Source organism: Natrix helvetica, assembly GCF_964273705.1.
Source record: "Natrix helvetica genome assembly, chromosome: 13".
NCBI lineage: Eukaryota > Metazoa > Chordata > Lepidosauria > Squamata > Natricidae > Natrix > Natrix helvetica.
Genome location: NC_138557.1, coordinates 3887520 through 3899187, shown reverse-complemented (window position 1 = coordinate 3899187; position 11668 = coordinate 3887520). Strand labels below are relative to the sequence as shown.

The 11668-nt window shown below is 50.0% G+C and overlaps 3 protein-coding genes across 3 annotated transcripts in view; 1 reads left to right on the top strand and 2 right to left on the bottom strand.

The window, feature by feature from the left end:
* Positions 1-33: 33 nt before the first annotated feature.
* Positions 34-2871, bottom strand: BUD31 (BUD31 homolog). Its single transcript, XM_081965771.1, has 5 exons — positions 2738-2871; positions 1726-1842; positions 1495-1617; positions 705-871; positions 34-309 (listed from the first exon to the last, which is right to left on the bottom strand). The coding sequence occupies exons 2-5, from the start codon at positions 1817-1819 to the stop codon at positions 259-261; spliced, it is 435 nt and encodes a 144-aa protein (XP_081821897.1). The 5' UTR covers positions 1820-1842; positions 2738-2871; the 3' UTR covers positions 34-258.
* Positions 2872-3092: 221 nt separating this feature from the next.
* Positions 3093-9556, top strand: PDAP1 (PDGFA associated protein 1). The gene is made up of 6 exons (XM_081965770.1): positions 3093-3243; positions 5304-5395; positions 6303-6416; positions 7419-7540; positions 7729-7880; positions 8520-9556. The coding sequence occupies exons 1-6, from the start codon at positions 3231-3233 to the stop codon at positions 8576-8578; spliced, it is 552 nt and encodes a 183-aa protein (XP_081821896.1). The 5' UTR covers positions 3093-3230; the 3' UTR covers positions 8579-9556.
* An 847-nt stretch (positions 9557-10403) lies between these two features.
* The window catches only part of LOC309398522 (actin-related protein 2/3 complex subunit 1B-like), a 10022-nt gene continuing 8757 nt past the window's right edge, over positions 10404-11668 (bottom strand). Inside the window, exons 8-9 of the mRNA XM_081965488.1 lie at positions 11201-11332; positions 10404-10653 (exon numbers count right to left, since the gene is read on the bottom strand). Coding sequence (XP_081821614.1) covers positions 10615-10653; positions 11201-11332 — 171 coding nt within the window. The 3' untranslated portion in view covers positions 10404-10614. The remainder of the gene's footprint in view (positions 10654-11200; positions 11333-11668) is intronic.

Genomic DNA, 11668 nt, shown 5'->3' with positions numbered 1-11668 from the left:
CATGTAAATAATTTTTAAAAATCAGAATTATGCTTATTATTTGGAAGGAGTAGACAAGACTTTATTTTAAAATAACAATGAATACAGGACATGAAAACACATTACTGCATTTACACATTTAATTATTCTATGGCGGGATACAAAGGGAGCCGTCTTGACAGCAGGTGGTGAAAAAAAATAGTTCTTATGAGCAGTCCTTGATGGTAACAGTCACTTAAAACCTCTGAACAATTTGGGGTTTCTTTTGAAGACAGGTTTTCATCCAGAGCAGCCCCGACAGCCACAGTGAGTACACTCAATTATTCTCCCCTGTAGAAGGAAACCAACAGGTGAGAAGAAACCAATTTCGTTGTATTTATTTTGTACAATGACAATAAAGACTAGACTAGACTAAACAGACCATAAAGTTACGCAAGAAGTAGGGGGGGGGGGGATTCAGTGGTTGAAAAAAAAACCTTGATTTTAGAGCAGGGGTATTTTTTTTAATAGGACAGGAATTTCATAAATTGTATACATGATTGAGCAGCTGAATATGCATACAAGGGAAGAAGAAAGTGGATACTGAAACAGTGGTGGGCTGCAGGCGGTATGCCCCGGTACGGGCGTACCAATGCCTGCCCGGAGCACCGGGCAACAGGATTCGGAACCCGCCACTGTACTGAAAGCATGGCTGCAAATGACCTTTAAAAAACAACATTCCTTACCACTTCCAGTTTACTTTTGGGCACTCTACAAATGCAGTTGGTCCCGAAATTAGTATCGCGAGTCTGGATGCAGCGCAAACAGCAAAGGTTTTCGTAGCCTTGCTTCTTCCATTTTGCAATCAGGTTTTTGTCTGCGTAACCTTCTTTGATGCAATATTCGTATAACTCTACGTAGGGCAGATATAAATGAAAGGGTGAATGTATTCCTCTGATTAAATGAGCTAGAGTTTGGAAAACAGAAAACTGAACTTTGGTAAAGGTGCATGGAAATGGCCTTGAAGAAGGAATTCAATAAATACCAGATAATTCAGTAAATACCTCAGCCATCAGACACAAAGAAACATGTTAAGCTCCATGTGTTGATTTACTGTTCAAAACTATGCAGAAGAATCTACTCAACAGCATTAAATTGGCACTAGATAGGAATTAATAGAATTCAACAGGGGTTGAACTGAGATTGCTTGTGGGAATGTAAGGATTCTAGGTTAGTTCCTTGCTTGACTCTTCCCCCAGGCTCTCTGTCCTGCGTAAGCAGAACTGAGAAAGAAACTCAACATTATTCCACCTTTTGGGTGGGTTTTTTTTTTTTTTTGCTATTAATAGGGGATGCAGAGAAACTCTGCCAGGCTTTCAAGATTCTGTTATACTCTATAATAAGAGTTCCAGTAGTTTTTGAAGTCTGTTTCCTGACTTGACCTACCTCAAAGGGCTGACTGTTTTTCCCTCGCCACACAACAAAAAAGACAAGGTTTATCTTTTCAAGGGGAGATGAAAGAGCCCACTGTCTTACCTCTGCTAATGGCTTTCCTTTTATAGAAGAGATCAAAAATGTAGCGCGTTTTCTGATGATGAATTCTGAAGATGGGCCAAAGAGATTCCACTTTTCTTTTTCCTTCATGCGGTTCGGTCTCGGCTGAGAAAGAAATGGCAGAGACCATACATTACTTTTTCATTCTCACAGTCTTATTTCCATTTTTCTTGAACGCGTGCAGCTAAGACAGACACACACACACACACATACCTTCCCTCATTTTTTGATCCAACTCATCTAAGGTTGGTTCGATCAATTCCCAGCCATCCGGAGGAGGTTTTCTGCTCCTTTTCACCTTGGGCATCTCTTCAAAAAGGAAAAAAAAACCTGCAGAAAAAAACATATTTGAGATGTATGTATACAATCTGAGGAAGACAGCCAATGAAATGGGTGGCGTGAAAATGTCAGTAAAACAATTCTATTATTATTGTTGTTGTTGCTGTTGTTATTTACTTTATTCATTAAACATGAAACTCAGCCAACAAAACATTCAAAAATGCATTACAAATACCAGTGACTGGTGCTAATGGTTTATACGGTTTGCTGCCAGCGTCCTAGGTATCAACCAAGGACCTTCTTAAAATATAAGATGTTCCGAGTAGCGCAGTTTTTTGCAGTTCCGCTGGTGTTATTGCAGGAAGCTGCAATTTGTGGATGTATCTTGTAAAATTCTTGGACCTGGTGCCAAGTGCCCCGATGACCATGGGTATCACTGCTACATGCTTGTTATTGTTATTATTATATTGCACAGTCAGGCAGATGTTCAGTCTGGGTTTGGCTCAGTCAATGGAACTATTCTGCTTCTTTATTCATTCAACATGAAACTCAGTCAACTGAACTATTATTCTCATCATCATCTTTTCACAGCTTATGTAGGGGGCTGGACTAGAAGACCTCCAAGGTCCCTTTTCCAGGTGATCTGTATTCTGATTCTGACTCCTTTCGACGCTCTGCTCCCCAAGAGCAGCCTTCCTCCCCTCGTCAAGCGGGATCGCCGGCCTTCCTCGGGGGTAAAAGGGCCACTTACAGGGGCAGCCCAGGCAGAAGTTACACCGGTGAGTCCCTTCCCAGCAAGATACCCTCCTGGTGGATTTCTGCCTGCCACCCAGAGAGACTTCAAACAGGCCCCAGACAGACAGAGACGGGGAATGGGGGGGGGCTGTCGGGTTTTCGGGGCTCCGGGTCCCCCTTCTGGTCCGACCGGGGGCGGGAGGATACTTACGATTTGGGGGCGCTGCTCTTTTCCTCCGCTTCGCTCTTCCGCTTCCCTGTCGCCCCCGCCGTGACGTCACCTGCAGCCCAGGCCTCCTTGGCCCCGCCGTCGCTTCCCGGGGGGGCTTTTCCTAGTCCGTCCGTTCACGAAAATTGCCTGCTTGGCCGTGCGCCAGACCTCAAGGCGGAGCCGCCTTCGCAAGGAACCCTCGAACCAACCGCCCGCTTCTTCGGAGCGGCCAAGGCTTCTTTAACGCGCTGCTTTTACCTTCCCGGGTCCCGGCTTAAAGTTCCCTCAGGTTTCCCGTCAGGCGGTAGGCGAGACAGCCTCAAGGAAAGAAGGGGGCCGGGGACCTCAACGGACGTCGACGAAGATACCGGCCCTACTTCCGTTTCCGGGTCGCTCCCAGTTCGGGGCGAAGCGAGGCGTGTTGGGGGGGGCGGGAGGAGAAGCAGGACGATTCGCTCGCCGTCGGAGCCGCCATCGTTGCCGGAGCCTCGCTATGCCCAAAGGAGGTGAGCGCCCGGCGGCCCCGCGGAGGCTGCTCCCTGGGGAGGCCCAAGCTTCCGAAGCAGCTGGACTACGGACCCCATCGTCCCAGGCCGTGCCCCATGGGCCTTGTGACCCCCCCTTCCCCCCTCACCTTGCCTGGAAAGGCCGGGATGCCTCGGGAGGCGCTTCAGGCCTTTCCTGCGGATTCCTTCCTTTCCCTAAAATTTAAAAAAAAAACCATTAAAATTGGGGGGGGGGGAGATCATTCCAAAGCTGCCCCCCCTCCCTTGAAAGACCCCCCCCGGAGATTCTTTCTCGGGCAGGTCCTTTAGAGAGGTGGGGGGGCGCTATTTAGTGTCAAATTAGGGCTGGGGGGCGTCTATGAGAGCCACATTTTGGGGGGTGGGATGAGTGTCAAAATAGAGGGTGGGGGGTCTCCACAAGAGGCAAGTGGGTGGGTGGGGGTCTTAAGGAGAGTGAAATCCGCGGGAGGGGCTTAATTAGTGCCAAAACAGGGCTGGGGGAGGGGCTTCCATGGGAGCCACATCTTGGGGGTGGGGGGGATTAATGAGGGTCAGTTGACAGAGTGGGGGGGCTCCACAAGAGCCAAATGAGTGGGTGGGGCTGAATGAGGGTCAAATCCGGGGGGGGGGGCTGGAGGGGTTTCAAAGACAGATCAGCGGGAAGGGGGGGGGGAGTTTAAGGAGAGCCAAATCAGGTTGTGGGGCTGAATGAGTGTCAAAATAGAGGGTGGGGGTCTCCACAAGAGGCAAATGGGTGGGTGGGGGTCTTAAAGAGAGTGAAATCAGTGTTAATTATTGTCAAATCAGGAGGTGGGGGCCTTAATTAGGCCCAGTAGGGGAGCAGTGGAGAGACCCGCCCTGCCTTTCCTTCCTGACACCCCCCCCCTTCCGATGCAGTGGGAATCCAGTGCCAGGGCAGCCTCTCCGCCAGGATGGGCAGCTGGGTGGATTGCATCAGGCCATGAGGATCTGCTTGGAAGGGCTTCCCTCCAGTTGGCTGTCAACCAGAACAGAGTTGGGGGGGCAGGGGAGGGGCATTTGGCAGCCTCCCTTTGCATGTGGGAAGCAGGGGGGTGGGTGGAGGTTGAGTAGGGGGATTACGGTCTCAGTTTATACCCTGCAGCCGAGGAGCTCCCGGAAATTAGACTTATATACCGCTTCACAGTGCCATACAGCCCTGTCCCTAAGCTTCCCCCCCCCCCCCAGGCCTTTCCATGGTGTGTGTGTGGGGGGGAGTGCTTGCTGATGTGGTGTCGTCGCCTGCCAGCACAGCTGGCAACGAAGTCAGACAGTGAGGAGGTTGGGGAGGAACCTGGACCAGTCCTGGAGTCTGAGGAAGGCTCAGACGAGGGCTGTGCATTGGAGGCAGAGACGGGGCCGAGATCGTCTGGCAGTTCTCAGCTGCCTTCGGAGTCAGACATCAGTGAGGCAGAGGAACAGCTGGAGCCTGTTCCCAGTGTGCGCATGCGCAGAGTTGCCAGAAGAAAAGAACAGCTCAGAAATCAGGGTCGACTTGGGAGTAAAGTCACAGGTGGATGGTGAATGGCCCCTCCCATCGGAAATAAAAGAGGAGCGAAAGGGGAGTGGGCTTTTGCAGGAAACAATTCGTTCGTTCAGTCGTTAGATTCATTTCAGGAATGTGAGGATTTGTCCGTGAATCTCAGAGACTCTGTGCCCAGAGTCTTTCCTTGCACAGTACCTCATTTGAAAAAATATTTACATGGCAGCTTTCCCAGATAGATAAGGTTTGTGGTCATAAATACTCCTTTGAAAGACTGTTTGCCAGGCCTTTGCTGAATGTGAATGAGAGGAATTCACACTCGTTTAATAAAAGGGGTTTTGGTGGGACCAGGACTCTGCCTCGTACTTTTTGGGGAAGCCTCGCTCAGAACAGTATGGATCACTATTCTGGGAGTCAGAACATGTGGGAGAAGACTGTCTTGTCCTAGAAACTCGCTGCTGCCGTTGATGGGCGTCCAGGCCTCGCCTGCCAATGGGAGCAGGGCACGAGGAGGAAGAGGTGGGGGGAAGTCATCTCTAAACCCACTTCTTACTTGCAGGTAAAAAAGGAGGCCATAAAGGCCGAGCGCGACAGTATACAAGCCCTGAAGAGATCGATGCCCAGCTGCAGGCTGAGAAACAGAAGGCCAGGGTAAGGAGACGAGGTTTCTTAACCGCTGCTTAACAAGCCCAATATTGAGGTTGCTAAACGAGACCTTTGTTCAGTGACTGCTGCCCCGTTTTATGACTTCCCTTGGTGGTTCAGTGAACAGTAACATGCTTGTTCGATTGACTTCGCTTGTCAGACGGCTGCAAAAGGAGACGGCATGGCCCTGGTGCCAACGTAATGCACCCATGGAAAGCAGAACGCCGTGGCAGGCAAATTCCTCGTTTTATTGGATACATCCTATTGGCACAGACTGGTGAAAAGCCAACTCTGAAGGTTCCCGCAGCTTTCACCTAATTCAAAAGCAAAAGTTTCCCCTTCTTCCCCCCATCCCAAGTCACTGCTCACACTGTCCAATCCAAGTGCTGGCCGGTTGCTAGGTTACCTTGCTCCTCCTCTGGACGGCCACCTGTGAGAATGTTTCCCACAAGAAAACATTGTTTTGACTACAAAACTCCATCTAACTATTTCCCCCCCTCCCCGTCCTATTACTCTGTGGCATCCCTGAAGCCTCCAAGATAGCCTCAGCCAGGCTCACGTCAGGGTTGGCATCTGGGGGACACGGCAACCGTCCTCGAGATGAGTCCGTTGTCAGCTGTCTGGTTTTTGACCATATGTCCATGGGGATGCTGCAACGGTGTGAAAAGCGATCCTAAGTCAGTTGATACTAAGGTAGCTTAGGCTGAGAATTGGAGGCCCGTCCATGTCGTCCTCCCAACTATCCCCGCAACGCCAGGCAGTCAGAGAGAGGAGCGGGCGGAGAGCCACACGCCTCCCCCCCCCCCCCTTGAGTGAAGGAAAATCGCTCCCAGCCATTCTGATCCCACCCACCCGCCACCCCACAACCTTCCCCACGGCTGTTCTGGTTTGCTGATGCTTCTCCTTTCCACAGGAAGAGGAAGAGGAGCAAGAGGAAGGCGGCTTGGGGGCCTCCGGAGAGCCCAAGAAGAAGGAGAAATCGCTAGACTCGGATGAGAGCGAGGAGGAGGAGGGCGAGGACTATCAGGTAGGGAGGGGGGAGGTCAGGGTTTGGAGAGGAGCTTCCTTAATTTAGGACCAGGAAGAGCGAGGAGATGCTCTTGGCTTTGATTCAGCCCCTCGAGGCTTCTTCTACCCACCTGTTAGGTTGCCTTGCATTCCCTCATCACACACACACACACACACACACACACACACACCAAGGTCTGGCTCCCCCTTTGCCTTAAGGTCAGCCTTCTTAGGTGGACCAGGCCGGAAACAGGCCGGATGGGCTGAGGCTGCTTTATTGTAAGGTTAACTCTAACTCTGACAGACTCTTGCAAGGACCGATTTCCCACGTCTCTTTTTACAGCCGAACAAGTTGGGGAGGATTGTTTCTGTCTGCTTTCCCTCTCCTTCCCTTCCTCCCCTTCTTCTCCTTCCTCCCCTCTTTCCTCCTCTTCTTTCTCCCTTCCTCCTTTCTCCCCTTTTTCTCCTTCCCTTCCTCCCTTGCCTCCCTTCTTCCCTTCCATCTTCCTTCCCCCGCTTTTTTCCTTTCCTTCCTCCCTTCCTCTCCTCTTCCCTTCCTCCCCCTCCTCTTCTTCCTCCCTTGCCTCCCTTCTTCCCTTCCATCCTCCCCTTTTTCTCCTTTCCTTCCTCCCTTCCTTTCCTCTTCCCTTTCTCCACTTTTTCTCCTTCCCTTCCTCCTCTTCTTCCTTCCTTCCCCTTTTCTCCTTTCCTTTCCTTCCTCCCCTTCCTCCTTCTTCTCCTTCTCCTTCCTTCCTCCCTTTCTCCCCTTCTCCCCTTCTCTTCCCTTCCTTCTTCCTCTTCCCTTCCTCCCCTTCTTCCTCCTCTCCCCTCCCCTTCCCCCACTTTCTTCTTCTTTCCTCTCCTCCCTCCCATCCATTCTTCCTTTCTTTCCCCACTAGGCCTCTCTCATCCAGCCATTCCCTGGGCGGCATCTCTTTTCCTCCCCACACAACGGTCACAAAATCCCCTTCCGGAAAGCTCTCCCAACCGGCTCCCTTTTGTTGTTGCCTTTCCATTCCAGCCAAAGCACAAAGGAGTGGAAGGCATGATCGACATAGAGAATCCCAACCGGGCGGTGCAAACCGCTAAAAAAGTTACCCAGCTCGATTTAGAGAGCCCGAGGGAATTGTCACGGAGAGAACGGTAAGTCCCTTCCCTTCCCTCTGAGACAGGTGGGCAGTTCTGGCCTCTGGGTTCCTTCCGTTCTCCGGGAATTAAGCCAATTGTTTGGGAGGGAGATTTTTAACCCCTTTTTTAACCCAGCTCTCCAAAGCCCCCTGTGGACTTGGATCTTTTGCCGACTCTTCCCCCCACGCCCCTTACTTCTGCAGAGAAGAGATTGAAAAACAGAAGGCAAAAGAAAGGTACATGAAGATGCACCTGGCAGGGAAAACGGAACAGGCCAAGGCCGACCTCGCCCGGCTAGCCATTATCCGGAAACAGAGGGAGGAGGCAGCCAAAAAGAAGGAGGAAGAGAGGAGAGGTAAGGGGGGGGGGGGAAGTGGGCTGAGGCTTCAGCGAGGTTTTCTCCCAGTTTTGTTTAAGTATTTATTCTGTGGTGGATTTTTCTCAGTCTTTAAGTTGCCTAGGTGTGAGGGATGGAGGGAGGGAGGAAAGGGAGGGAGATGGAAATGATTAGAGGGGGAGGGAGGAAGAAGAGAGAGAAAGAAGAAAGAAAAGGAAGGAAGGTGATGGAAATGAAAAGGGAGGGAAGGAAGGAAGAACAAAAGAAAGCTATCAGCTCTTTATAAAGGTGGTTGATCTGCGTAGGAATTCTTAGGCACCGTAGAAAGATGGATGACAGGAAGAGAGGGAGGAAGAAGAGAGAAAGAAAAAAGAAAAGGAAGGAATGAGATGGAAATGAAGAGAGGGGGAGGAAGAAGAAAGAGAAAGAAAAAAGGAAGAAGAAAGGAAGGAAGGAAAGAAAGAAAGAAGACCCCTCAGCCTTTTATAAAGGTGCCTTATCTGGAGTTACGTCCCCTTCCCGTAGGAATTCTTATGCACTCTAGGAAGGTGGATGACAGGAAGAGAGGGAAGGAAGGAAAGAAGGAAGGAAGAATTCATGGATTCAGCTCTTCTTCCTTCTCCGGTTCTCCCCCGTCCCTCCTCCCCCCCCCCCCAGCTAAAGACGAAGCGGCCATAGCAGGCAAGCGGATGCAGTCGCTGTCACTCAACAAGTAAAGGCAGCCCCCGCACCCCGAGAGGAGGGACACCCCCTGGGACAGTGCTGGGCCTGGCACCTTCGGACTCGCTGCGGCGTCATTTCCCAGAGAGGCTGCAGGAAGAGGGCAGTGGCAACAATGGCAGCACCTCTCATCAAGAGACACTGACCGCTCCGTGTTTGTCTTCATCTGGGCACAGAATTCCACGGGATTACTTTTTTGGGGGGAGGGGAGGGCGGGGGGGGGTGTCACGCAGGCAAGGGGAGGGGAAAGCGGCAGGGGGAGGGCAGGAGATCCGAGCACTCTCATCACCTTTGGTGCAGACTTCGTGACAACACCGACGGTTGCATTAAAATGACCGGGGTTTTTTTTTTTTTTTCCTTTTTTTTTTTCGGGAAAGGGGGCAAAAAACCCGCCACCGTCTGAACGGTTTGATGTGGGTTTTTTTTTTAATTTCGGGTGGGAGGCCGACGGAGGGGAAGGTTTGCTGGGGAGGGGGCCAGTCGCTTCAGCTAGCTTTCAGGGAACTAGGCAGGGAGGGAGGGGGGGATGAGTAGCTCGGACCCCTGTAGGTGCATTTCCAAAAAATATCTGGGGAGGGAGGGGGAACGCCGTATGCTTTGGCATGGAGCTGGGCTGCAGAAGGATCCAGGGAAATCAACAGTTACTGGGCAGAGGTGGAATCCTTGAGACAGGCCACACGCCCCAACCCATGAAGCTGATTCGGTTTTCTCTTTTCCACCCTCTTTTCTTTCTTCTTCTTCTTTTTTTTTTAAAGCCGTCCTTTTCATTTCTTTCCTCCTTCTCCGAAAGTCGATAATGAATTTATTATTTTAAAAAAAAAAACACAAACCCCGGGAAAAACGAAAACAAAAAGAACGCATCTTCGGGATTGTGCATCTTTGCAGAACAGAGGCAGGCGAGAGAGAGAGAGAGAGAAAAAAGAGAAAAGAGAAAAACCTGTATATTTGGCTGAATAAAGTTTAAATTATCGTAACGGTCTGGTGCCTTTTCACACGCAACATCCCCCCCCCCCCCCGCTTTGGTGGGAAGGGAACAGCGTTCCATGCGCCTTGGGCATTGAGTCATGCCGGCCACATGACCACGGAGATGTCTTCGGACAGCGCTGGCTCTTCGGCTTTGAAACGGAGATGAACACCGCCCCCTAGAGACGGGAACGACTAGCACACATGTGCGAGGGGAACCTTTATCTTTACCTTACAAGCCTCGCAGACTTCATTTGCTAGGATCCTGCTAAGAAATTCCAAAATTTGAAATCCTGCCAGAAGAGGCAGGCCTCAACTTATAACTGTTCAATTAGTGGCCGTTCAAAAGCTACAACGGCACTGGGGAAAAAAATGACTTCAGATCGCTTTTCACCCTTATGGCCGTTGTAGTCTCCCCCCTTGGGCCCATGATCGAAATTCTGCCCCTGGGCAACTGACTCGTATTTATAACAGCCGCAGTGTCCGGTGGTCCCTTTTTGTGACCTGATCAGTCAGGTCTTCAACGGGGATTGCCAGATTCACTGAACAACTGGGCTATTTATAACCACAGTGAATCACTTAATGACCGTGGCAAGAAAGGTGGTAAAATGGGGCGAAACTCACTTAACAGAGGTTTCACTTAGCAACAGAAATTTTGGCTTCCATTGCGGTTGTACGCCGAGGATTATGGGGCAACACTCACTTAAAAATGTTTCACTTAGCAACAGAAATGCAGCCGTATGTTGAGGACTACCTGTAAACATAAAATTGGAGCAGAGATTCATCTTTAAATTCTTAGAAATGAAGGCTTTACTGCCCGGGAGGGGGGAGGAAAGACCCCAACTCATGACACACACAGATTTTTAGACTCTATTTAATTGCATTTATTTTATTTTTAAACCACCTCCTGGGTTCCTGCCCAGGAGGCCTCAAGAAAAAAAAAAGCTGAGCTTGTAGCCATCCGGGATTGTCGTTTTAAGGTTTGGGAAAGCAGGAATCGATTAAGCCTTGATTGATTTCCTCAGCAGGCGGGAAATCCCGGTTTTCTGCGCGCAGATTTTATGCCGGTTTATTTGACGTGGAGGCTTTTCATTGCAGCCTCCAAGGTCTGAAACGCAAAAAGAAAAGAGGCTTACAATCCAGTAGTTATTTTTCAAGATCAGAAATCGGATTCATTAGGATCCGGGCTGATTTTACCCCGGATTCCCAATTACTATAAATCTCAAGTGGGAACTAAAAACATGGAATTCAAAATCTTCTTGTCACCTGTTTTCCCCCTGAAAAAACTCCCTCTCCTGCCTCAATTTTCTTCCAAATTTCCACCGAAGCTTGGCGATTTATTTTTTTAAGGGATGAATTTTGTTTCTTGCAACGTGAAAGGGGCAAAAGCTCCTTCTCGTTGAAATAAATAAAGAGAACCGCAAAAGAAACTCTGCTCTTAAAATAAAACCCCAGCTAAACAACATTTTGATTTTATTTTGAAGAAGGCTGCTGGGACCTGCTATTAGAAAGATAGATGATAGATGATGCTTTTTTTGCAGCAGGACAACTTCACATGTAAGCCTCCAAATGTCTAAACTCAGTATTTCTTGTTCCTGTCTAACAAGTCTACCTGGATGGCACAAGGCAGCCCACTTCCACCACCCCCTACTCACCTTCACGTCCCATATGCTCATGCCGCCATCCATCCCGGTGGTGCAGAATCTGGAGCAATTGCCTTTGCTGCCGGCAACCACGGAGATTTGGCTGGAACAGAACCAAAGAATCCCTTGGTTGAGTCTTCTCAACTGGAGCAGAAGACACTACAAACCAATGTTCTGACCGAGGCTTCCCGAGAGCCTGAAGCAAACTCCTGGTCCCAACAAAAGCCGTTTTTATTCATTGACTGTGAATCCGGCTCATTCGCATCCAGCAAAGTCTTTCAAGGGAGGATTTACAGTCACAGACCTCTGGCTTGGAGAGCTGCCAGGCCGATCTCTGCAGAACTTGGCAAAGAGTCTCGGAGATTCACCAAACAATTAAAGGAACTAATTGTCTCCTGCAAACTCCACTCCCCTTTCGCTCCTCTTTTATTTCCTCTGGGAGGGGCCATTCATCGTCCACCTGTGGCCTTACTCCCAAGT

Coding starts and splice junctions, on each gene's coding strand:
- BUD31 (XM_081965771.1), bottom strand. CDS start 1,819: ATGCCCAAGGTGAAAAGGAGCAGAAAACCTCCTCCGGATGGCTGGGAA. Junction 872..1,494: donor AAGGAAAGCCATTAGCAGAG/GTAAGACAGTGG, acceptor TGCCCTACGTAG/AGTTATACGAATATTGCATC. Junction 310..704: donor CCAAAAGTAAACTGGAAGTG/GTAAGGAATGTT, acceptor TTCCTTCTACAG/GGGAGAATAATTGAGTGTAC.
- PDAP1 (XM_081965770.1), top strand. Junction 5,396..6,302: donor CTGAGAAACAGAAGGCCAGG/GTAAGGAGACGA, acceptor TCCTTTCCACAG/GAAGAGGAAGAGGAGCAAGA. Junction 7,881..8,519: donor GAAGGAGGAAGAGAGGAGAG/GTAAGGGGGGGG, acceptor CCCCCCCCCCAG/CTAAAGACGAAGCGGCCATA.